The following is a 23,257-nucleotide window of genomic DNA, read 5'->3' as shown; positions in this document are numbered from 1 at the left end:
TTAACTTAATAAAAATGTTCATGTTAGTTCATAGTGGATTACTTAATATTAACAGATACAACTTTTGATCTTAAAAATGTATTAGTAAATGTTGAGATTAATAAATGCTGTAGAAGTGGTAAAGAATGGTTAAGATTTGAACATGCGTGTGTGTGTGTGTGTGTGTGTGTGTGTGTGTGTATGTATGTATATATATATATATATATATATATATATATATACACACACACACACATCCAAGTACCCAATTGTTTTCTTATCCAGCCTATAGGAATTTCTGAAAGTTAAGTTACAATCTGTCATGATGGCTGAAGAGAAGCTGCAGATTAGGGCTGTGACAGCTGATATCCTCCCTTTAAACACGTGGGATTAGTTGAATAAACAGCTATAACTGTTAATATTCACACAGGCTAAATTTGTTGTTCTCTAGGGAGATGCTAATTGTAGCTTTGTTTTCAGAAGTTATAATTTAAGTATAAACAGGCCAGAGGTGGTATGTGTGTCTGTGCACGCTTGTCTTTATTAGCTGTGCGGTTTCTGTACACACACCAGTGAGCTAGCGTCTGCACTAACAATGTTTCTCCCTCCTAGTCTCAAGCAGTGGAACGTGTTCGCTAATTGCGAACTTTATTAGACGTTTCCTATTATTATTATTGACGTTGCAAATGTTATTCTGAACGCCGTCGTTTCGCTTTCCAGTCTGCTTGGCTTATTGGGCCCGGCACATAATAACACATTTTAATATTGAGGTGATTGGAAGCCGCAGTGAGAAGCTGCTAACACATGTTCGCTTCCAAGACAATAGTGCTTTTAATTTGCATAATCTGAATACATTTTCTGGCTCAGGTTTTGTTGAAAGTAGACTTAATTGCCTTATTTCCTTTGTGCTTGTGAGTTAATATGGGACTCAGAGATGTACCAAATGCTGCAGAACCTTTCCTAGACCGTTCTTCAGGCACGGCACTCCATCGTTAAACATTTTTGGCCATGTGTGTCTAATTTGTTCTTTTCTTTAATGTCGACCAACATCAGAAGCAACTTTCATTCAAATGACTCTGCTCTACTTTTAAGTTAACTGCTCTTTTACTCTTTTTTTTTTCTCCCTTCATCCCTCCCTCTCTTTTTTTAATGTGTTTATAGAATAATGTGGATGAATTGCATGCAGAGCGTCTCCGCAGGGCTACCGAACGTCTGCGCAGTCCCGTTGTCTTCCACAAGGAGTCTGCTGTCAGGAAAACACAGCTCAAATCATTCAGCCAATACGTAGAGACCAGGCCAGGTGAGGCCCTTTACTTCCGCTGATATCACTTCCTCCAGTTTGACTGCATAAACAAAGATTTTGGAGGATTTTGCATCGTGGAACACTTAAGTAATTAATAAATTCATGTATTTAATGCATAAAGATGAGCATTTCTGTTACATTCAGGTTTGTGGTTCAGTTCTGCCAATTAGGCTTATTGTAAAATGAGTATTGAAGTGTCTCTTAAAGGTCGTCAAGAATACTAATAGTTTAATAACAGCTTTATATGGTGTTTATATATGCCTAGTGATTGTTTTAATGGAGATGTCAGATCTGTCTGATTGGGTTAAGTTCATCTGATAAAAAAAAGTCTATTTTAAATTTCTAGTCAGGTGAGAATCAACCAACTTTTAATATCTCTCTCTCTTGTTTTAGAGGTTAAAAGGCAGAGATCCGTGCCTGAAGATCTGAAGAGGAGTGGCGAGGAGAGAGGAGCTCTGACAGAGATGGAAGGACGAAAGCCAACTGAAGATGAAGTACTTAATGCATATTTAAATTCTCTGTCAGCGCTGCTCATTCTGATGTTGTCTGTGACACCAGGTCATAGTTGGACGTCACAGTCGCACACAGTCACTCACATCTGTCTGAGGGGCAGAGAGGTTTTTGAACGCTGATGTCAATCTGTTCTTCCCTAAAGCCAAAGAGACCAGCCAAATTAGACTGCTATTCCCTGATAATTGTAAGATTAGGGAAAAAGGAAATGGACAGAGCAGTGGATATACCTCTTTCACTCCACCTTTCTGTCTTTTTCTCGGAACACTTTCAATTTGTCCTAAATTTTCCCTCCGTTTTTGTCTCCATTTCTGGTTCCAATGTCCATCAAAACAATTTATTGATTTATTTTTAAGGGAATAAACACGTAGTGTGAATATATATATATATATATATATATATATATATATATATATATATATATATAATTATAGAACTATGCAATTATAATTTCTTTCATTCTCTTTATGCAGGCTGATCTAAAGAAACTACAGTATTTTAATTATTGCAGCACCAAGTATAGGGACAGAGCATAGAGAAACATATCCTGGGAAGAGTGAGATAGAGACACAGAAAGAGAGAGAGGGAAGGTCAGTAGAGACCAGCTTTGCCCCTCTCTGTGTAGGGGTTAATGGGTGTTGAACTTGCCCATTACCCAGCTCAAGCTGAATTACCCAGCGAATGATGTTTGCATTAATATAATATATATGGAAATTTCAACACTTAATTATGGCAGAGAGGCGAGAGAGGGGGAGGGGGCTGATCATGTGTAAAATTGATTTGTGGGAGAAGTATTTGATAGAGCAGCGAGGAAGAGGAAGGTAGAGTTTGATGGACAGCAGGAGGACTCAGGCAGAAAAAGTGCTGTCTTGGATGAAAAAAAAAAACTTTCTTCCCCATTTCCCTCTTTCCTATTATGAAATAAGTTGCATCAGCACTAAAAAATATATATATTTTTGCAGCAATCTTTAGGATGTGAATTTAAATTAGCACTCTTTTCCCCCTCCCCCACTTTTCTTAGAATATTAGGAAGGCTGGAAGGAGGAGAGGACAGAGGTGGGCGATAAACGAGTGGAAGAAAGGGGGGTGGGAGTGCTTGTCACTATCACACACTTGGAAATAAGCGTGCAGTTTAATTACTGTATTTGTCCCTAATCACTGTCTCATCCCTCACTTCAGTGTTTCCCATGAGCCAGAGGGTGCTGGCACCAGGGCCACATGCGTAAAAGAATAGAAGCATGTTTCCAAACGCGTACATGTGTGAATCTGAGCACACACGTGTGCTGTGTAGATCTCTTAGATCCCTGCTGATAGGCCCTTAGGCACTGACCCACCTCTCCAACATATTTCAATTTTGCCTCTCTGCGTGTCAGTCTCCAGACTGCTGTAAAACTGGATTCTCTCTGCGGTCATTTAGCGTGTGTTTATATTGGTGTGTAAGCGCACCCTCCTGCCTCCAGGCTTGACATATGAAGTCAAACCTCAGCATTTAAAGCTACAGTCTTTATAGTATGGGTATATGGGTCTAAATCTTCAAACATAGTCAGAAAAAATATATTTTTAATTTAATCTAATATATTTGATATACATGCTCAGCATTTAAAGCTAAAGTTTGTAACTGTGCAAATCAACATTATTAAGCCATGAATGAATAAAATAAATAATTAAATCTTTAAACCTATTCAGAATTTTATTTAATTTTATAATCATGTATACAATTTTTAACATATATTTTAAACGGTTAATATGATTTAAAAAAATATAATTTATTATTACTTAATATATTAGAAAAATATATATAATAAATCTTTTTAAATGTATGTATTATTGTTATTTTTTACCTCATCTTTGTAATGAACCTAATTTGGGAAAGTTTTTGAATCATTTTTATCACATCGTCATTTTTAAAGAAAGCAGAAAAAAGATTCATTCATTCGCTTAATTAATTAAAGCAATATTCACCAGTAATTATTCTGACCACTGTTCCCCTGGTATTAAAAAGCTGTATAAACCCAGGATGTGATGCTTCATTTCTTACCTCTCATCACTCCCCCTTCCTCTCGTTTGTTCTTGCCCAGCAGAAAGCGTTCAAAGACACCAGTCAGTACGTGGTGGGAGAACTGGCGGCGCTGGAGAGCGAGCAGAGGCAGATCGACACGCGGGCCTCGCGTGTGGAAAAGCGTCTGCGCTATCTCATGGACACAGGTACGCCGCCCAATTACACTGTAAACAGTTTTGGCAAATTGAGCGTTCACAAACTCTTATGGAGTTTGGGAAGTGTGAATCTTTGAAGCCGGGATGTTGGGGCGGCAGCGGGGATATGAAAAGGGGCGGTGAGGATGCAGGGAGGCTCTCTGGGCCGCCGTGATAAGAGAGCCTTCATGGGAGCTGATAACTAGTGCTGATAGCGTCCGCCAGCCAGCCACTATTGAACAGTACCGTGCAGCCATGCGCAACAGAACCCCATATCTGGCCTTCAATGATATGCTGTAGAAGAGAGAGAGAGAGAGAAGGAGGGAGAGAGGGGGATACGGCAGAGGGGTAAAGGGTGAAGAGGGGAGGAAGAGAAACGGGGAGGGTTGCTATTTGGGGGCTGGACAGAAAAGGAAATGTTGAAATAATGAAAGAAACATATTAATAGATACATGCTCTTGCTCTCCTCCTCTCTCTCTCTCTCTCTCTCCCTCTCCCCCTCCCTCTATTTCTCTCTCTTCTCCTCACATATACACATATGAAAGAATGTGGGGTGATCTTTCAGGTGTGTATAGCAGGGAAAAAGGGCTGCTGAGCCTTTGTTAAAACATAGAGCTTCGTTCTGAGTAAGAACGGCAATGGCTCCAGCACCTCAATAACCCAAATTTAAGAACAACCTCCTGCCATCCAGATGCTGATACGAAACAATCATTTCTCACAAGGGTAGTGTCGTGAAAAAAGGAGGGTAAAGTAGATGATTGAATTTTTTTGCTTTTCTATCACATTGAGGATGATATCATGACTATCACTGTTTTGTGTTTGCCCAACCTTCCATCCATCCCTCTCTCTCTCTTCCTCTCTCTCTCTCTCTCTCTCTCTCTTTTTTCCCACTCACCTGGACCCTGTTGAAGTCAAAGCCGCTGTGTCCGTTTGAAGGGTTTTTTCTCGCTCTGAATGATAAATGGCTTGAATGCCCTAGCAGGTGGAGAACCAAACCAGACATTTCAGCAATATTTACACACTCACACAGAAATAAGAGGCTCTGTTACACACCAGACCATGTGTATGATTCTCACCTTAATGTGCTTACCTGTCTGAGCTAGTGCACGCATTTCAGCACTGCAAACGGGTGAATTCACGCCTCAGTCGGGTTCACAGACAACATGATCTTCAGTAACAGCTTCTATAGCCAATAATACACAAAACAAACATGGTCATTATGTTATGCTCAACATACACATATTGAATTTAACATACTGCCAAGCTGTGTTGCACTTAATTCTTTTAAGGATTATATAATTGTATGTTTCATGGAGATTTAGTTAAAGTTTTCCTCAATATATTTTTTTCTGCATATGCATGTTTATTTAACTTTTGTATTATTTATTTGCTTCCTCCACCCATAATATTGGGTGGTCACTAGATACAGTACATATAAATACATACATACACATAAATTAGGCAAATAATTAAATTCATGATATATATAGACATATATAAAATAAACATCTGTATGCATTTACATATATATGTATACACATATATATTTATTCATTTATTCATATATATATGCGTGTGCATGTATGTACACATACAAAGTTATATTTATATACATATAAAAACTGTTCTAAGAACTACTCGTGATCCCTGATACCCCCCTCCCCACCTCATTATACGCTCTGCCTTAGTCTGCTTGTTTTTTGCATTTGTTTCCCAGATGAATTCACAGTAATTGGGCTGGTTAATTTATTTACTGTGTGCAGTTCACAGCACATTAAAGAATGGAGATAATTGAACACGAATTGTCAAGTGTCTTCTGATATCAGGCGTATTACAGAAGGGAATGCGTATAAAACTCTATTTCCATGCAACCATTGTTTATGGTAATTAAGTACACAGATGTATTCCTTGGTTGCCTTCCAAGCTTATGGCGACTGCCATTGTTGTCTTCTATTAATATGTAATCAGTAAATAGTTTAATTTTCTAATCTGCAGTTGGAGAATTCACTTTCTAACAGCTCTTAATTATGGCAGAGCCCTAATGATGCAGCCGCTGATGGGCTAGGAGGCCGTAAACGGAACGCAGAGCGCTCGGGGGAAGGCAGAGGCCTGTGGTGGCTCCTGCCTAATGAACTTGTTATTCCCACACCAGAGGGAGCAGTGTCCTTCACACACACACACACACACACACACAGGCTTCTATGCCCATCTCACCAGCAGCTGAACCATTACCTCAGTTAGCCACATCCCTAGAATTACGTCTAAATATGTTAGACGAAAACATATCAATTTTGAACATTTCGCAAAATCAAAAGTGAGAGAGGAGAGCTATTTGCGCACTCGCCATTCTGTCCGTGCACAATACCGTCCCGAATCACATTGAAATGTTTCAGCTCACAGCATTGAAATGTGTGTAAATGTTATCTGCGCGGCTTTTGATATTCAGCAACCCTCTGAATGCATCTCCCTGACATCTGCTCAGCATGCATTTATGCACACATATGATTTTCAAATTGCTTTATAACCTGCAACAATGAACGCAATTATGAAAATAATGGCATTTAAAGGCGCTCTAAAAACCCTCACACCTACAGAGTCCTCGATAAGAGATTTTTAAAAAAGCAGAGGGAAAGAATGAGTTTTAGGTGAGATTAACATATGTTTAAAAATTGCACTTGAGTCTGATAAGATTGACACAGGTTTTATTGCATGCTAATCCTTTCTCCTTTTCTTCGGCGCGGTCACAGAAATTCATACAAGACGGATATCATCAGCTTAATGCAGTTTACAGACAAACCATCACAGTCTGTGCCAGCAAAAACAAACGTGTCAGAAGAGGCCCGTTGTGTTTGTTTTATTCTCGGGGACGTGGCCGTCCTCTTCCAGGCTTCTTCACGGATGTGCACCTTTTTATATTTTAGTCTCAAAACGTCAGTCCCTTTTTTTCCCGCTTTTTCCCCCCCTCAGCTTTCCCACATTAATTCTCCCTGCCCACATTCCAAGACAGTGTTGGCCATGCAGAAATAATTGCTTGAGTGTCTGCGTTTATAGATCTCAGCTCCGCCAAGACTGAAATGGAATTGCTCGTGTGGCTAAGGCAACATGCTTGTAACCAGCCCCTTAGTTTGACTAAAGATTTAAGCTTGGCTACGTGAGTCGCATGGGGAAATGGTCTCCGAGCTCAGACAACAGCTAACAGCTAACACAGCTTTAAGTATATTATCAGGCAAGTTCTTTCAGAAACGTATTGCTAAAGAAGCTTAACATTAATTATTGTAACTTTGGGAAGATTACATCCACAGCATGCTTGTAAGCGGTGGCATAGTCCTCTTGACCTCCTATGCAAGAGCTTAAAGACACTAGAATGGCATTTCAGCTGCATTAATAGGATAACCAGTATAATCTTTCCGCAGTAAGAGAAGGAAAAGTGTTTAGAGCATAATACTCGCCCCGGTTCTGGGGACGAGACGGGTTTTGTGATGTCTCGCGCAATCGGCACGCACCGGGTTCTATCGGTGTAATCGTAAACTCTCTTTTTTTTCCTCCCTCTCTGCTGTTCTCTTTCTTCTGTTTTCTCTCTTTCAATTCTCTTTTTTCCCTTTTCTCTCCCTCTGTCCTATTCTTTCTCCTCCATGGGATTTGCATGCTAGTTCGGTAGCTTGTCCACTCTAATTTTAAAGACCAAAGACCTCGTTTAGCCTTCCTGCTAAGCGTGCGCCGTGAGTAGCGGAAAAGTAAGCCTGGAGACAAACGCAGGAATTCGGCTCATAAGGATGGCTTTTATCGGCACGACCAAAGGCCAGCGCTGGATCAGGAGGTGACTGCCTATTCAGGTTTAGTGCTGGACTATGTGCTCGACTTCAAGAGCTGGTTAACATCAGAATGGTCCATTTTCGGCTACTGGCTTTTGCGGCCTTTGTTCTTCCCACTGGTTTTAATTCTCACCGGACCGTTACGTGCGCAGAGTAGATCTCCTTTGTGAAGTCATGTATTCTTGCTACCTAATATCAACAGGTTAGACCTTTAGCCTCAATTAATGCATGATGTAAGACATTAGTACTGCTCTTGTATTAAACAAAATGAGTGTAATTTCTCCTTGCATTTGTCCAGTCTATTGTGATGATCTCTGTAAGCGAGAAAGAAAAACACCTCACATCAGCCATTTTTAATCTCTGAGGCCGTTTGAATGTTCGAGAGGCAAAAACAATTTAATTAGTTAAGTTGCATTGACTTTACATTCAAACCCCCAACCAGCAATCCCTCCCTCCAAAAGCTTTTCCCAGATGTGAAGAGGGTTTTTTTTTGGTCTGGTGTCAGGCTTTCAAACATTCTTTAACAGTTGGATGAAAGGGGATTTTAAGGAAGATTAGAGAAGGGGATCCTCCAGGCATTGTCTGAGAATCTTAAGATAAAACGCACGGGGTGGATAGTGTCTGCGGAGGGGGTGTCGGGGGGAAGGGTTTGTTGGTTGCAGGAGATACGGCCTGCATTGTAAGACATGTAATTTAGATTTTTATAGCAGCACGGAAATTACGATGAGTCGCCATCATAGCGCTCCCTCTCATCCCCGTTTGTTTTCGTTTTCCCTCTATCCCTCTCTTTCATCCCCCCCCCCCCCTTGTGTTTTGCAGTGGCCTTGCTGTCCTCTAAATTGTTGGTGTGAAGTTAAGTTAAACGCTGCTACATGTGGCATTGCAGGCAGGCAGTGATATGCCTGATTAACATTTTCAAAAAGGGGCACAATGATGGCGCTTATTATAATCTCCCCTTTATTGAAGCATCTTGAGGCCTTTTCATCCCCCCCCCCCCCACCCCCTTGACTGCCATTCCAGTAAGACCCAGCCAAACGCAGCTAGTGCCGTGCCACTGCGGCTCCATACGCGTGGAAAAACAGAGAGCCACTCTCTGCAACGCCAGCCAAGACCTCAATGATCTGCTGTTTTTTGTTTTTGTGGCACTGGTGTGTGTGTCTGTCTTTTTCATTTTTATTTCATTTTTTTCTGTAATGTAGAGGACGGTCGAGAGTAGACGGGAATGGGTTTGTGTGATGCAGCCGAGATTTGAACTTGCATATCATGTGCGCAACACCCCACTTTTTGTGGCAAACACATAAGCTATTGTTCAATGAAAATTTCTTTGACACATATTTAGGAAAAGAAAGCTAACAGACACTGACAGGTCTGACATTTGAAGTATTTCTTTAAGTCGGGCTTTTGAATGTCATTCAGTAATTGTGTTGTTGTTCAATTTGTTTTTAATTTTATTACATTCGATTTTTTTCAGAGAAGTTCTCATTGTGAAAAAGGCTTAGCAAAACAGTTTGGGTGCGTGGGACTCGGTTTGCATAATTGATCATTATTTGGTTTACAAATTGTCTCCTGACAACATAATTGAATTTCAGTCATGCACTTAATTAATAGACCTTTTCATATGGAAACTGATTAAGACACACTTTACAATTAAGTGTAATGACGCGGGGTTGGCCTGTAATTAGGGGCATTCACGTGCTAACAGCCCTGCTATGCTAGCTCAGTTGTTGTTCATTTCCCTTTGTATGGGCCTCTCTAGGCTACACATTCCTCTAGCGTACTACCTGAACCTTATCAGCACACAGCGTCTCTCCCCAGCCCACCTTTAGCATGCTAAAACACGCTAACGACACCCAAAACAGCTCATTTGAGCTAATGGAAATGACCATTTAAATGCTATTGTTCTGCTGTTAGCCGCTTAGTAGAGATGGAGAGATAAACGAGGGAAGCTACTTTTATAGTTACTGTAGGGAGGAGACTCATTATCAATTTGTCCTTAAGCAAACCTGAGGAAAGAAAAAGAGAGAAAAAAATGGAAGGGTTGGGGGGGTTGCCAATGCAGATGTGTGGAGGGCGGCTAATAGTGTTAGCACATCCATTACTCTCCTCAGCTTAATTCATTAAGCAAATTGGGCGGGAACCGTATTGGCCTTGTTGAAATACGTGCAATATGACACTGCTCAAATTTGTTCTAACACATGGCCCGGGGAGACGAGCCGACCGCTCTAATGGGGGAGGAGGAGCAAATTATGCAAAGACACACTGCAGGAGGGAAATGACTACAACGCAGAGGGAGTTGCACCTCTGCACTCAACTAACCCATTTTCCTTCACTCTAAGCCATGTCACATTCATTCTCCTATCTTGTTGTACCTTTTGACCTTAAAGGGATAGTTCACCCAAAAAAATTCAACTCATTTATTCAGCCTCATGTCATTCCAAACCTGTATGACTTTTGTTCTTCTGTGGAGCACAAAAAAAGATTTTTTGAATAGTGTCTTTTTGAAAACACCATTTTTTGATAAGGACTAGAATGTTGTTTTGGACCACATTGACTTTCATTGTTTGAACAAAATTAGTTGAGACATTCTTCAATATATCTTCTTTTATACAATGCACATTATTTTACTTGGCGCAAGCTGTAACGTCTGTTAAATAATGATAATAGGGACTTTTGAAATGCTTTTGACAGTCATCTGAAAGGCTGAACATCTAGGGGGCCAGCAGATGTGTTTCACCCTCTGCAATCGTTTGCTCAGACTTTACTTGGAAAACGGATTAAGCAAATAAAAGCAAATAATATATTAGCAAGAAAAACATTCTGCAGGTGTTGACGGGACCTTGCTGCTTGTGCTAATTTGTCGTCTCTACAGGTAGCCATTTCAGCATCTCTCAGGGTTCGGTGTGAATCTAAATGGAGTGTTGCTCAAGCTCTGATAACCCCCCAGAAATTCACACCTCTAGTATGTAAACAGAGGTAGAGCGGGTCCTAAGTAGATGAGATAACAGAGATACTCTTAAATGGCTACAACCTGTCCTTAATGCACACGAATGTCTTACCAAAACACTTGTGTTCCAAATAGGTGGGGCCAAGGCTGCCACCTTTGTTAATGCTAGTTTAAAAATCTATTATAGCTCATATTTACTGGTAGTTTGTTACTGTAACTGCAAACAATTTACATCTGTTGACCCACAAGATTTTTCAGATAAATGTCAAAAGCATCTATAAAGTCCTTGTTAAAATTATTGCTCACGCTACGTGATATAATGCTTCATCATAAATAAAAACCAATTTACATTCACATTTCTTTCCTCTGTGGAACACAAAAGAAGATATTTAGATATTTTTTTTTTTTTTTTTCATTTAGTGTTGTTTTGGACCCTATTGACTTCATTATATTGACAAAAACAGTTGAAACTTTCTTCAATATATCATCTTTTGTGTTCAACAGAAGAAAGTCAGTCAAACAGGTTTGGAAAAACTTGAAGGCGAGTAAATTCTTTTAAGACATGTCATCTAAATGTCTTGTTTCTTTGTGTATTATGCCTACAAATCATACATTTACTGAGAAAATACAGAAGTAGTTGTAAATTTGTGTAAATTTTAGCACTTAATTCAGGTGCAGTCAACTCAACACCGTTAGTTTTGGTCCAAGAACAAGAGATGGGGGCAGGAATGCAAGCAGCCCTTTTCCATTTGGCTTTGTGGAGATTTTGAGAAGCTTCATGCAATCACAGATACATATGTATGTGCTCATTGCTCCCTCCTGGAAGGCACCTTTTTACATGTACATGTCTACTGGGGTCCCCCCACCTTTGCAAACAGGCCTCCCCTCTGTCAGCTAATCAGTACTCAGCTAGATGCATTGTGACCCTATGCAAATCTATTTACATTGGAATAGGGGAATCAGGGGATCCTAAACTCAGGCATCGAAGTTGAAGAAAGAATACCCAAGGCCAACAAATAAATGAAAGTTTGCTCAAATCCGTGAGATAATGGGGTCTGTGTTCAGACTTACCACAGTGGAGAGATAAACACAGGGATTACTTGGGGGTTTTGCATCAGTTGCTTTCTGCTGGGTGGCCTTACTTGTCAAAAAGGGAGAAAAGGGGAGAGAGAGAGAGAGAGAGAGAAAGAGAATAGGAGAAAAAAAACGTTTAACGCAAGGACATTCACATGGCACATTGAGAAAAGAAGTACCGCTAATTCCATCAAAGCCAGAGAAATCAGCCATTAATTTATGCTGCTCTCTCCCTCCCCCTGCAGCTATTGTTGCTTTGGTTGTTGATCATTTCGGTAACATCTGGTCCTGGGTTTTTTTTGGAGGCCAGTTAGTGTCAAGCAGATGACCCCCATCAACGTGGCCAAAAAAATCACTCTGGTGTCTCATGCTGTCGCTGTCGTCCTGTTGGTAAGAACAGAAAATGCAGGGTTTGTGTGTGAATATCTCATGCAAAAAAAAAAAAAAGATCAAACATTTTAACTAATAACAAGCAAGCAATTATAGTATATGAAAACTTAACATTTATGCAATTTTTTTCCAAAGTAACTTACATATTCTCATTTATACATTTTATCCGCCCTTAAAAATGTAACCAATGACCTTGATGTTGCTACTGCCATGCTTTACTTTTTAAGCTACAGTCAGGAACTATTACATTAATAGAGTCAATTAATGTGGCCTGAACATAAAGCCATGACAACAAAAGACCATTCTATAAAATTGAAAGCTGGAGTATTTGGTACCAAGCGTTTCCTCTTTAGATCTTCATAAGTGTTATGGTTGCGCAGGAGTGGACGATTCCTGTTAATACATATTTGAAAAGATGGAAAGATTTGGTATTTGAATCAAGGTCTTTGCCGAGGAGCAGATTATGACTTCCATGGTGACTCCTTCCAGCTTTGGGGAAATGAGCTGTTGACATTCTTCAGGGTCATCGTCCAAGATAGCAGGCCAACCAGCAGGATTTACCCGATAAACCAATCCAACTAGACCTTTATCCATTTCACTACGACTGGGGAAGGCAGGGGTGAGATGGAGATGGGTTAGAACTAATGTTTTTCTCTTTCCATCAAAACGTGAGCCATTTGGTCAGCCAGTATGCATACTGTCATCATGACACAGCCCTTGGGCTAAACTATATTTCCTAATAAACAGTTTTTTATTTGCTTGCTTATTTTATAGCTAGATTATAGCTATATAAGCTTATAGCTAGAGTCTAATATTTTCTGCATAACCACTGCAAGTTTGTACTGTGGTATGATTTTCAGAGAACATTGTTGGTCTGTGGGGTATTTTCTCTCAGACTGTATGAGTAGATTGAACAGCCAAGAGTGGATTCAGTACGAGTATGATAGGGTCTTTGAAGAAGAATCGTTAAGACCTTCTGTCATCTCGCAAAGAACATCATCTTTGCCCACAAAGCCTATGTCTGACAATGTCTGAGTCCTCTCCACCTTGGTCAAAATAATTTTTTCCCATAATTCTCTTGTGTAACCTGGGGCTAGCGTTGCTCCCCGCTGTGAGGTAGACCCAGAGGAAAGACAAAAGCACAATGAAACAGGGAGCTTACCACCAACCGCTCTCACTGGAGCTCTGGAGTAGGGCCCACTATACACCGCTGCCTCTCCAGTTCTGTCCCAATGCTAATGAGCCGGCTCTGATCTTTCCTCTGCTTCCCGTGTTTTCAACATCTTCAAGGACCACATGGCGCTAGCAAAATAAAGACAACCAAATGAGAATTTTTAACGCTTTTTGTGTCAGCGACTCAGCGCCTTTCAGCCGGCTCACTCATTTAATATTCCCCCCGAGAAAGAAAGGACAGAGGAAAGAAGAAAAGAAAAAAGGTAAAATGTGCAACAAGGAGTTGGTGGTGCTGGAGGGAAAGGGGGAGGTGTCACTTGCATTCCTCCTCCGAGTTATTGCAGAGAATCGAAATCGTAAAACAGAAATGCCGTGACCTTAGTGTTCTCGTTTCCATTAAAACAAGACACCCAAAATTAAAAATTTTGACCAATGTCGACGCTGAGTTTCATGATATCAATAACAGCTCCCGAACAAGAGGGGACAGATAAAGGGTGAAAGAGGGCCTGGGTCTGACGGAGTCTCCTGCCAGCTGTTCACACACTCCTTTTTATTAGCTGCGTTCTCTATACAGAGGCACAAGGCAGTGCCTCGCATTAGCGCTGGAGACCACTAGTTAATAGGATGATGTCTTTTAGCTTTTGTTATGAGATTATTAACCGGGATAGGTTTCTGCTCTCATCCGAGTCTCTGCTCTGAGGGCCTGTTGAGCACAAGTGGTAAAATACAGCATCCCCACATTGTGCCGTGCTTGTATGGCAAAAGGCTTTTAATGAAACACCTTTTCGGAGGCTTCACCAGGTGATCTTTTTTTTACCGCTCTCATCTGCCACTCACACAGCTTTAATTACCTGAAGTACTCAGCTTTTTCCAAAGGCCCTTGATTCTGCCCCTGTGTTCAGCGCTCCCAAAAGCAGGTTTAAAGTGGGTGATGGAGTGAAATGATAGTATTTGTCAAAATAAGAAAGGAGAGGACCTCTGGCTCCAGTGTTTCACCCTGAAGGTCATATTATATCTTAGGTCTTATTTTTTTGTTTTGTTTGTTTAGGGTTAACTTGGTTGATTTAATCTTTATAAACCTATTATTTGATATATATTATATAATATTATTTTATATATAGTTTTTTTAATTGGTATTTGTTAACCTTACTTGAGTACAAACTGTTGATTTCCATTCATTTTACTTTGTTCACTTTACTTTTACTTTTTTATTTAGTATTTACATTTATATTGTCACCCCTCATTCTAAATTCAGAGATTTATTTGTCGCGTATACAATGCAACACACACGCATAGATAATAAGATAAGATAATATTATATGTAATTTGTGTGCAAATCACATGTCATCATGTGTGAGATTACAATTAACTAATTTGGATTTTATTAGACTATTTATTATTGTTCCTGTAGTTCAAACACTAGAGTATGGCGCAACAACGGCAGATTCATGGGTTCGATTCCCAGGAATAAAATGTAGACCTTGAATGCAGTGTAAGTTGCTTTTGGATAAAAGCATCTGACAAATGCATAAATGTAAAGACAAAAACTCAAACACTAAACAAATATCTACAATATCTATGGTACTGTTTCATCCATCAAGCATTTTTTCATTTCATCCACACTTCTGTCATTTTGCATCATTATTTATCGCGAGTGCTGTTGTGAAGAGGGCTGTAATTGTTGTTTTGTAATGTAAACTGCCTGTCTTGGCTGTTACGCTCACCGTGAAGCTGCGATAGTGGACAGGCAGCCCAGGGATTAAGGAGCAAGGAACGGCCAACACTAGCTGATAGTCTGTCAGTCTGTGATAATGTTTATTGATTAAAAAGAAGGGTGGAATACAAACACAGTTTAATAGAGTAGGGGGCTGCAGGCAGAGATGGACATATTTGTGATTCCTGCTGCTTAACTCAGACAGGCAGGCTACAATTTATATAGTCTCCACTGTTACTCCCCATGTCAAAATATTGCTTTAAAGTAATAGAACCATTTTTGATGGATATGCAAATTCATTAGATATTATACACAAATTGGAATGTAGTTAGGGCAAAAATGGAAAAAAAATCTATTATCTGCCATTTGTTTGTTTTGCCCCTGCCAAACTCGACATAAAGTGCTGGGGGACTGGGGTGTTTGCAGAGGAGTTGTTTGTGTTAACAGCGCTGAGGGGCGGGTGAGAGACGAGTATTAAGGTACAGACTATCTTCTGTCAGTCCCTCACTGAACGTTCAAACAATTACATGAAAGGATGTATGATAACGGTGTATGTATAGCCAAGACTTTTCTGTCATTAAGGGCGACTTAAGCGATCCTGTTTTCCTCCTGCGGTTCTTCTCTCCTCGCTGTAAGGCCGCTCCGCTTATGAATCCTTCCTCATAAGCCGCAAAGCAAGCAACTGAAGGTCAATAATACCAGTGGCAATTGACAACCCAGTGACGGGACACTTTGCGAGGAATTAAATTGTAATGCGCTTTGACTGCTCATGTTCCATTAACTCAAATATGTCAGTCTGTGATCATGAATTGATAACGTGTTTCAGTGCTCATATTAAGAACGTGTTTATTTTCCGCTTTAAGATTTAAGTGATTTAATACAGTGGGTTTTTTATGTCATTTAATTATGTTTTAGTTATTTGGATGATATTCTTTTAAGTGGTTTAATTCTATTTTAATCTCAAAATAATGAACCGTTACTTCAGTAGAGTAAATTGAAGCTTTTGAAGATCTTCATTTTCTACATGTCTCTTTCATTTTTCAGGGTCTCGGTCACCTAAAGAGGCTGATCCCCAGATAAATAGCAAACAGGGGAAAAGGTTAGTGGTTAACTAGGTTGGCTTAAACAAGAGAAAATGTGTTCGGTCCATTTTGAAACTAGTGATGGGCGTCTCAAAGCACAATGGCCGGGGCTTTATCCTGCGATTAGGTATTGTGGTTAAAGCTAAACTACCTTCCATCAGAGCGGCGCAAGGCGAGTGCTGCCCTTTCAGCTCATGCTAACAAGACTTCTCCACATTGCAGACCCACTCAGAGTAATTAAATCAATCCTTTTGTTCTCACTGCTCTCTCCTTCAGTGACGAGTGAAGATCTGATTATTGGCTCCATGCATATTCAAAAAGACTCCCTGACTGGGCCTTAATGAGCTTCCTCTCAATCGCACAAGATTCATCTTGTTCTTTCCCCCTTTTTACTTATTTTTTTTTATTTGTCTCTCGCTCTCTTTTTCATGCATTCTCACTCCTGACAACAACAAAAAAGAGGGAAACGGCAGTCAGACGCACAGAATGAATGAGTGAGGAGAGTCAGCCCACTTAAAATAAATCGTAAATGTTCAAAAAGTGACTGAGTGGTGGAGGAGTGGAGATCTTCCCCTTCAAACTCCGATAGACAAATTGGATTACTGGGTATTGGATTAAACAGAAAACGGGTGGATAAGAAATGAGAAGAGCTTGCTGTGATCACAGGGTTTAATATATTTCTTTTCTTTTTCTTTTCTTTATGGCCTCTTCTCTCCACCCCCAGCCTGTTTTTTCTCCTTCTTCTTTTTTTTCAGTAAAGACACCCAGCTCTTAGCAGGACTCAGGATTAATTTGTAATTGTTCTGGTTTCTTAATGCTTTAGAAAGATTTTTATCTAAATCAAATGAGGGGGAATTTTGTAATTAAACAAAATGCCAAGCAAAACAGTCCCCCTGTTGTGGAGGTTTACTTCAGAGTTATTTGCTTTTTATCATTCTGTAAATATCTAAATAAGGTTCTAATTTAAAAAAAAATAGAACCTTCAATTCGCATAATTAATTTGCTATTCACAGCGTTTAGCCTAATTAATTACATGCCTTGCAAATGAAAAGCAATCTTATTTAAGCATTTTGGCAACTTTTGGAAAGATCTTGTATGCTAATGTTTCCCAAATATCAAGTTGTGGTTTTTGTAACCAGTTGCTAAAGCAGCTCAGATATTTCTTTAATATTTTGGACTCGTGACAGTTGTGCCTGGAGCTATTTAGGGTGTATTTGAAATTAATCAGGTGTATATCTGTTTAAAGCTATGGTCTAGCTAATATAATCTAAATATATTCACATGAAACTTTACATTTGGGTGGCTTGAGGTTTGTTTCGTCTATGTGTGTGTGCTGTTAAGTGTTAGTAAATAATCAGTAAAGGTTAGCAGGAAAGAGGGGCAGATTGTGAAATGTGTGAGGATTTCATTAATGCTATCTGTTTTGAATGCAACAGTGGCTGAGATGACTATCTTAATCTGATTGGGCTGCAGGGCCCAGATCACCCTGCCACGGACACAGTTCCTCGGGCCTACCAGGCGAGCATGGCCCCTGTATGTGTGGACTGTAGGGTGTGTGAAGGTCTCTCTCTTGAGTTTTGTAAAGTGATTGCTATTGAGACTGATAAGCCAATCTAGGGAAGCAGGTCCTGTTTATTTTTTAATTGATTTTATTCAGTGCTCTGGAGAAAATAAATTATGCCAAAGAAATAAAGTTCCATCAAATCATGTAATAATTTAGATAAATTATTATAAATGTTTGCATAATTAGAAAAGTGTTATAATCTGCTAACTTATCATATTATTTGTCTTTACAAATGCAAAAAAAAAAAATCAAATTCATACTGTATAGAATTTAATGGATAATTTACAAGTGCACTACACCATTTTAATCCTTTAAATTAATATTATTAATTTAGTTTATCATTACAGAAATATATACTTCAACCAAAATATTTTTTCTAAAATTAAGAAATGAAAATCAGCTGGAAAAAAGTGCTCAAACAACCAAAGAGGTGCACCCAGAAACAAAAATAGCATATTTGGGAGTTAAAGGGGCACTGCAACACTATGAAAATAATTTGATTTGGTTTTTATCTGTATTGTCTGTGTAAACTGTCTAAATTATGGCTTTTTTTTTTTTTTTTTTTTTACATAATCTTAAATCAGATTAATTTAAATATAAAAAGAAAAGAAAAAAACTTCAAGGCTAAGATGATTTTATTTATTTATTTGGTAACACTTTACAATATGGTCTTATTTATTAACATTAGTTAACCATTAGTTATCTAACAATGAGCAATATATTGGTTACAGTATGTATTCATCTTTGTTAATGTTAGTTAATACAAAACCAGCTGTTCATTGTTTGTTCGTGTATTAGTATATGTTTAAATTAACATTAACTAAGATTAATGAATGCTGTAGAAGTATTGTTAATTCTTAGTTTATGTTACCCAAGTAGTTAACTAATGTTAACTAATGAAACCTTATTTTAAAGTGTTACCATTTATTTATTTATTTTTGCTTTGTACTTTTTGCAATTTCAGGACATCAGTTTTTTGGGTCGTCCCCATCAAAGGTCATAGTTTAAGTGTTGGCACTGTAGAATGTGTTTTTCTGTAGAATGAGAGTGTTTGTGTGCGTGTTATTTGTTTTAGTGGTAAAGCGAGGACTTCTTTCATGCTGTCAGGGCTCTGTCAGTGCTGAAGCTCAGGCAATGGCCTCCGGGATGCAGCTACTAATCCGTCATTCCCTTACAATGTCACACAAGCTTAATATTACCATTTATTATTTGCTTGTTTCATTTGACTGTGCGTCGCTACAATGACCTGTCACTGCACACTTTATCCCTTCCGAGCTGCACTATTTAAAAGTTGACTACAATAATCCAGGCTTGATTCCTAAATCCGGGACCCCCTCTTTTTTTTTCCCCCTCCCGTCTACTCTGCGTTGTCGTCAAATGCAAAATTTCACACATCTGGCACTGGCAGACATGAGAGCGGCTCCCCTGGTGGAGGGCTGGGGAGTTTTGGTGGGGGTGAGTGACAGGGCCGTCGTCCCACCGGGGGCAGCCGCTGGCTTTGTTGTGGCTAGCGGATTTGTCTCTCTCACATGACCAGCGTCACAGTCACATGGTGCCAAGCAACAGCGTGATGGAAAAAAGATCCAAGGTTTAAGTTCCCACATCAGACTCTTATTGAAGATCCGCCCTTTGTCACCCCCACCCCGTCCTCGTAATGGCTCTGTGCACACAGACAGACTGTCATTTTGCTTGTTTTTTTTTAAACATATCCAGTCCTGGCTTCTGATTGGTCGATACAGCATGCTGAAATCCATGATATATTATAATTTATGGCTTTGTTCACCTGTTGCATAGCAATTATATTATCTAGATGAAAATGTCATTCAACAAAATAATTTTTTTCCAAAAAATGTGTGTCCTTTTATATTTAATATGTAGTAACTATTTTTTTTTTAACAATAAAACACTGAAAGTCATGCTGTAATGTGAATGTAGTCACAACTGAAGCGGTTGCAAGCACTCTGCTGCACAATATACAATGGCTTCTCATACTTTATTGATTAAATAACCTTTTTTGGCAGTATAATATGACCATAAATGCTAGGTATAATTGTCTTTGTGTTTGGCACTACAGTTACAGTAAATGCACATCAAAGTCATCCAGGATCACTCTTAAGGATCTTAAGATCTACAAAAATTGATCTTAAAGTCCTCACATCAGTAAAAAGACTGAGCGTGTTTGTGTACAGATGCTAATTCTGTTGTTGATGCTGTCAGGAACAGACAGGTATCACAGGAGCATAGAGTAGGTGATGTGATTACATAAGCTTAAAGGATCTTTCATCTTTTCTCCTCTTTCATCCCTCTTCAAAGACATAATTAGTGTCACAAAAATGCTCAGAATACTGACATCGGAGTCATTCTTCCTGAACCCACTTAGCCGGTTTACCTCACGGCCCAAACTACCAAACCCCACAGTGTCTGCTTACCTTTGATACCTTCTGAGGTCAAATAAAGTTTTGAATCGAGATGACATCGCTTGGTCAGACAAAACCAACAAAAGGTGAAATCTTTGTCTCCCAGAATGTTATCAACTTGCTTTGTCTTTTTCCGTTTTACATAAAAAAAATAAAAATATTCTAATGTAATTTATTCCAGTCTTCAGTGCCACATGAACCTTCAGAAATTGTTCTAATATGATGATTTGGTCCTCAAGACACATTTCCTATTATCATCAGTGTTGAAAACAGTTGTGCTGCTTAATATTTTTGTGGATCCCATTTTTTTCAGGGTTCTTTGATGAGTAGAAAATTCACAAGATATCTTTATTTGCAATATAAATCTTTAGTAACATACGTACAAATCTTTACTTTCACTTTTGATCAATTTAATGCATCCTTGCTGAATAAAAGTATTTATTTCTTTAAAAATATTCAAATATTACTGACACCAAACTTTTGAATAGTAGCATACATTGCACTCCAGATATGCAGACACATCAGACAGCTGTTTTTTGCCATTAGCTATTAGAATTAAACTAAGTAATTGAGTTTCTTACCTGTCATGCATTCAGCCCCTGAGCAATGTGCGGGCCTCCACCTGTAGTTTCCGACTGTGTAAGTTCGGCATCCGCACATGTAGGCCTAAGGCACAGGACATGTGCTTTTGGATGGGATCGGATCTGAAGCTCTGAGGCTGCACAAAGACCTGGAGTTGAAGCTTTAATCCCAGTCAGCGGAGGAAAGTAACCAGCCTTCATTAATCCTGCTCTAATCCAGAGGCATCTCTGTTTTACTGACAATGCCAGTACCTTGTGAAGTGTCTAATATGTGGCTAAATATGGTAGTGAACACGCATCTGGATAGCTTCCTAATGTGCGTGTCAGTCTGCGCTGTTGAGAAAAGCCTGTCAGATAATCTCATTTGATGCACTTTATACTCGTTGGAGGTGTGAGAAAAGTGCTTAACTTATCCGTTCCAGAGAAAGTCGGTCAAAAGTGTGCGTGTTCCTTTCTGTTAAGGTGCGTGTTTAAAGGCGGCTTTGGAAATTGAACTGTTGTATTGAGGTTTAAGATGGAGATTTGTGGAACTTGAATGGTTGGCTAATTCATATTTACAGACATCTAGCGTGTGTGGGTAATTAGTGCGAATTTTTGATGACTATAAATAATTTGTGGTGATTTCTGAGCAGTCTTTAGAAAACAGAATGAAATTGTAATGTTAAATTCTGTGCTCTTTTCTTTTATTTTGAAGATATTTATTTTAGTTGTATTTTTCTGAAGCAGGCCTCCTAGCACCCACTTACAGCCCACTGGGAGTCCAGAATGACGTTCATAATATGACAAGAATGTTATAAAGTTTTACATGCTAAGTTTTTCTGTGTGTCTCTTCAGGGAATAATAAGGAAGAGGAGGAATCCATGATGCAGGAATGGTTCACGCTGGTCAACAAGAAGAATGCTCTGATCCGCCGACAGAACCAGCTCTCTCTGCTGTGAGTTAATGTTTACTCTTTCTCTCTCTCTCCCACCCTTACCAATGGAAGCTGTGGTCTCTGAGCACACACACCTATAATATGTTGAGACCCACACTTGAAATGATTTTCCCAAGAGACCTGAGCCCAGTCAGAAGGTCGGGCCCCTCATTCACTTTCACCCCTCCCCCGGCGGCCCTCCACCGTAAAGAGGACAAAACGGCATATCAGTACGGACGCGTCTGCAATAATGTGATTTCAAAGACTGTATTATTCCACCCATTATGAGAATTGGATCGACCAAAAAAAGAATTGAAAAAATGACTTCATTCACCTAAAAGAGGAAGCCATAACAATAACCCGCATATTTACCCTCTTTTTTTAACTGCTTTCGCAGTTATTTTTTTGCCTCAAAAGATGATAATGTTCATTTTTTAAACCTTTCATCCTTTTCTTTAAAAGTGAGAGTGAGACGTACAGAAATCTGGGCGGCTGTTCATTCTGTATAAAGAGCGACAGAGAGAAGAGGAGAAGAAAGAGACAGAGTTTCAAAGCTCTCACAAATGACAGATTGAAGTATTCTAATCACATTATATCACTGGAAAAGGGCTTTTTAAGTGCTCAATTAAAAGGGCCTTGATAATTTCTCTTTCTTTCATTTCTTTTTAGTCACCGAACAGGCTGTGAAGGACAAATTCTATTAGGGACAGAGTTAGCTCATTTCCAATACATTTGAAAGTGGTGAAATTTAATTTGCCGCGTGATACCCCACCCGTCCGCCCGCCCGCTTATTCCCCCCCCCCCCATCGCCATTTCCCCCGCTCTCAGTCCCCTCTGTTCCGGTTTGTGTATCGCTTATTTGCAGTAGATTAATGTGAGGTAGGGAAGGTGTTGGCGAGTTCACGAATCAATGTTTATTAAAGGTTTCTTTAAGTGTTTAATGATTTAGTAATTAACATATTGATGAACTTTTACAACTTGCCCAGGGAGAAGGAACACGATCTGGAGAGACGCTTTGAGCTGCTGAACCGAGAATTAAGGGCAATGCTGGCGATTGAAGGTAAGAGGGAGTGAAAGAGGGATTTGGGGGTGAATTTGAGAGGCGCTCTGTGAAAGACAAAGATCCTCTCCTGCTTAATTAAACCTGCCCGCGACGTGCTCTTTGACACCACCGACATGGCTCCGCCCACCAAGCTCTGATTTGAAAACACTACCCTTTAATAATGTAGATCTTACAAATTCACCCTGGGATTGTACACAAGATATACGATTTGCTCTCAAAATCACAAGTATCACAGCCAAAAGTGCACATGTCATTTCCACATCAATATTAAATCTCTGTGATGTGCCCCTGGGCGCCGGAGGACGCGCTCATGTTTATAAGCTTTTTGAGTGCGTGCAATACAGACAGGTAAGGAAAGTAAAAAAAAAATAAAGCCTATTGTGCTGTATCAAAGTTGTCTGGTTAAGTTTAATCCCTTTGACTGTGTCCTCTTTCGCAAAATGAACCTTTTACAATCAATGCAAATTGATTTTACAATTCGATGGTGACCCTCTCACCCCTTGGCTAGCCATGGTAATTTCTTTCTGCACCTGATAAGCTAGCTG

General features: G+C 39.5%; 1 protein-coding gene across 2 annotated transcripts in view; it reads left to right on the top strand.

Moving 5' to 3' along the window:
• ehbp1 (EH domain binding protein 1) overlaps positions 1-23,257 on the top strand; it is a 139,227-nt gene that overhangs the window by 108,897 nt on the left and 7,073 nt on the right. Inside the window, exons 18-22 of one of the 2 annotated variants that reach the window (XM_081393848.1) lie at positions 1,141-1,279; positions 1,676-1,776; positions 3,874-3,997; positions 21,571-21,670; positions 22,636-22,709. In XM_081393848.1, the coding sequence (XP_081249974.1) occupies positions 1,141-1,279; positions 1,676-1,776; positions 3,874-3,997; positions 21,571-21,670; positions 22,636-22,709 (538 nt within the window). Of the gene's footprint in view, positions 1-1,140; positions 1,280-1,675; positions 1,777-3,870; positions 3,998-21,570; positions 21,671-22,635; positions 22,710-23,257 lie in introns of both variants that reach the window. The other variant, XM_081393847.1, reaches the window with a different exon arrangement.

This window comes from Scardinius erythrophthalmus (assembly GCF_964197995.2).
Source record: "Scardinius erythrophthalmus genome assembly, chromosome: 19".
In the NCBI taxonomy this organism is placed as follows: domain Eukaryota; kingdom Metazoa; phylum Chordata; class Actinopteri; order Cypriniformes; family Leuciscidae; genus Scardinius; species Scardinius erythrophthalmus.
Note: the sequence above shows the minus strand (reverse complement) of the source record. Positions and strands in the feature narration are given on the sequence as shown.